Source organism: Malaya genurostris, chromosome 1, assembly GCF_030247185.1.
Source record: "Malaya genurostris strain Urasoe2022 chromosome 1, Malgen_1.1, whole genome shotgun sequence".
NCBI lineage: Eukaryota > Metazoa > Arthropoda > Insecta > Diptera > Culicidae > Malaya > Malaya genurostris.
Window position 1 is genome coordinate 115689086 of NC_080570.1, and position 3584 is coordinate 115692669.

General features: G+C 47.6%; 1 protein-coding gene across 1 annotated transcript; it reads left to right on the forward strand.

Annotated features, from left to right (window-relative positions):
* The first annotated feature begins 3272 nt into the window (after window positions 1-3272).
* Window positions 3273-3584, forward strand: LOC131427700 (histone H4). The gene has a single exon (XM_058591138.1). It carries the CDS (start codon window positions 3273-3275, stop codon window positions 3582-3584), a length of 312 nt encoding a protein of 103 aa, XP_058447121.1.

Sequence of the window (3584 nt, forward strand, 5' to 3'; positions counted from 1 at the left end):
GATGATGATGACTGACTGACGATGGGTCAATTTACTTCTTGGCAGCCACCTTCTTCGGGGCAGCTTTTTTGGCTGGCGCGGCCTTCTTTGGCTTCGGGGTCTTGGGCTTGTTGGCAGCGGCTTTCGATGGCTTGGTGGCCTTCTGCTTCGGTGCAGCAGCCTTCTTGGCGGCCTTGGCTGGTGCTGCCTTAGCCTTCTTTGCAGCGGCGGCTTTCGGCTTTTTCTCACCTGCAGGCTTTTTGGCCTTCGGTTTCTTCTCGCCAGCGGGTTTCTTGGCAACCTTTTTCTTCTCTCCGGCAGCCTTCTTCGGTTTTTTGGCAGCAGCCTTCTTCGGCTTCTTCTCGCCAGCCGGTTGCTTGGCACCGGCTTTGATTTTGAACGAGCCGGATGCACCGGAACCCTTGGTCTGGGTGAGCTTTCCCTTCTCGACGCCAGATTTCAGGGCCTTCTTGATGAACGGGGCCAGCTTGGCGACGTCGCACTTGTAGTTGGCGGCGATGTACTTCTTGATGGCCTGCAGCGAAGATCCGTTGCGTTCCTTCAGCGTCTTGATGGCAGCCACTACCATGTCATTGACTGGTGGATGTGTCGATGGCTTCTTCGGTTTTTTGGCTTCTCCCTTGGCGGCTTTGGCTTTCTTCGGTGCCTTGGCCGGTGAAGCAGCAACCGGAGCTGCGGCCGATACGTCAACAGCGGTTTCAGCCATTTTTTCTAATGTGCACTTTTCTAAAGCAGGTAGAACGAGCGAACGACTAAGCGAATACAAACGAGTGTGTGAATGCAGTAGAATCGTGCGATACGTTCGGGCACCGAATCCGTCGGCCCTGTTAGGGAATACGCACATGACGGTTACCATTCGGTGCTAGGTAGGTGTAGGTAATTTTTCTGGACTATTGTTTTTTAAATTGTAAACAATGAATCGACAGCAGCGGAAGTATCGCCAAAGAGTGGTTTTATGTTTGCTACGATGTTTGAACTTTCTGCTCCACCATTCGCGAACAGCCGGACGGGCAGTGATGATAGCGAAATATGCATTCAATATCGGACAAACGGTACATGCTTATTTCGAATTGTCAAAAATAGTAAAACAGTACCATTTAAACAATGCGGACTCCAACGAAACATGGTTCATTGGGAAGAGAAATATTTTCTCTTGACAACTAACACAACCCGTTCGATGACGGTTGCGACGCGCACGAGATTGAATCGGTCAAACTTGAACCTGCTGTCTGGCGCAAATCGATCAAACGACCAAAACGCAGTACGAACCGGTGACTAAGCTTTTCAATTTTTCCGTGTTCTGCATTTGGAAAATACAATTTTTAAACAATTTGACTAACAGATATGTTACGTGAGCATAATATTTCCGAACATGCCTTCCGAAATCTGGAACACGATGGCACTGCCAACGAATAATGCTGGCCAACGTCGCCAACGCCCGGGCGTGTCGGTTGTTCTGAAAGCATTTTGGTTACTATTTTTTGTAATGAACTTGTTTTGCCATTTGAATTTGGTTCATCTTGCAAATATTAAACCTGAACATCAGGACAGGTCAATTCCAAGAGAGAGGATGTTTAAAAATTTCGACAGTGAAAAATTAGAATCAAACAAACCGAAGTCCTTTCTAACACAACGAGTCAAATGTGTGGTGTTGTTGTTCAATCTTTCCCAAATCAGAATACCGGAATTGTGGAGCGCATTTAGGATTTTACATGCAAAATATACGGTGCAAGTATTACCATTAAATAATAATAATAATCCTTCGACACCTCCATCTGTCTAGCGTGCGTGCCAGACATAGTCAGTCTCTCAGTCTCAATCGATTGGCAACAAAGAACTCGAGCAGTGATTTGATTTGATACCGAATTTGAGTGTTGCTTATATTTGATAGATATTGGCCGAAAATTGTCACGTACCGGAAGAAAGCACCGAACCCAACCGAACATTAGCCTACTATTCAAAGATTGGCAATTGCTGTGTATTTCTTTCGCCAGAAACATCCCCACCAGTCGTCTGGGGATGGGACGTTGACTATGTCAACGGCAAGCAAGCGTCTGTCGGGGTAGTCTTGGAACGAAACAAATTGGTATTTTCATGATTTTGAACCAATATTGTATAGTATAGTGTATTGAGAGTAGCAGTAGCAGAGTAATACTAGTAACTGGTGGCCGAATCCCGTCAGAATTGTCAGGCAGTCAGTCACATGGCATGACACGGCGAGTGCACGATGTGTTGCAAGCTGGGTTACAAATTTTGCTGAACTATGTAACAGGGAAGCAATGTGTATTGTCTGTGCTGCTTGTCTGTCAGCAGGTCGTCTATTCTCCTCTCAACTGCTACTTTAGCAGAAACAAAAATGAAAGACCAAAAAATAAGGAAAACATTTCAAACACCTATAGATTACTGACTTTCCATATGGGGGGCATGAATTGTGCAACGGATCGGATGTCATTTTCTGTGCGCGCGCAACTTGTGTGTGTGTGTCTGAGTATGTGATTGTTTAAGGGAAAATATTCGAATTCGTAAACTCGTTGGTAATTGATTGGGTGGCCCTGAAAAGGGCCTTTGGGGTATATGTTGTGAGATCAAACGAAAGCCGATAGCCTGTTTAAGCACGTTCGCCACGGATCCGACGAGCCAGCTGGATGTCCTTTGGCATGATGGTAACACGCTTGGCGTGGATCGCGCATAGATTGGTGTCCTCGAACAAACCGACTAGATAGGCTTCGCTGGCCTCCTGCAGTGCCATGACGGCGGAACTCTGGAAGCGAAGGTCGGTCTTGAAATCTTGGGCAATTTCACGCACTAAACGCTGGAACGGCAGCTTGCGAATCAACAGCTCAGTCGATTTCTGGTAACGACGGATCTCCCGAAGGGCTACTGTTCCTGGCCGATAACGATGGGGTTTCTTCACTCCGCCAGTAGCAGGAGCACTTTTGCGAGCAGCCTTTGTCGCCAGTTGCTTACGAGGAGCCTTTCCTCCGGTCGATTTACGAGCGGTCTGCTTGGTACGAGCCATTATTTCTTTCTTTTGCTTATCCTTTCTCCCTACACCGTACTGTACGCGTTGAAAACAAAACACAGAATGAGCTCAAAACGGACCTGGCTGGCTGTTTTATACCTGCCCGACCGGTCTGAGGCAACCAATCAGCACAAAGCAAAGCACGAAACGGACCCTCTCGGTAGGTATAAAAAAAAGCACCGGTCTGCGAAGTGGCATTAGTTTCACTTGTACTGTCTTACTTGCAAGAACAAGCAGCTAGCAGAGAAAAATGACTGGTCGCGGCAAAGGAGGAAAGGGACTCGGAAAAGGAGGCGCCAAGCGTCATCGTAAAGTGCTTCGTGATAACATCCAGGGAATTACCAAGCCCGCTATCCGTCGTCTGGCTCGTCGTGGTGGTGTCAAGCGTATCTCCGGTCTGATCTATGAGGAAACTCGTGGAGTGCTGAAGGTGTTCCTGGAAAATGTGATCCGAGATGCAGTAACCTACACTGAACACGCCAAGCGCAAGACCGTCACCGCCATGGATGTCGTGTATGCTCTGAAGCGACAGGGTCGCACTCTGTATGGTTTCGGAGGTTAA

Excerpts from the sequence above, each read along its gene's own strand:
- LOC131427700 (XM_058591138.1), top strand. The coding sequence starts at position 3,273 with ATGACTGGTCGCGGCAAAGGAGGAAAGGGACTCGGAAAAGGAGGCGCC.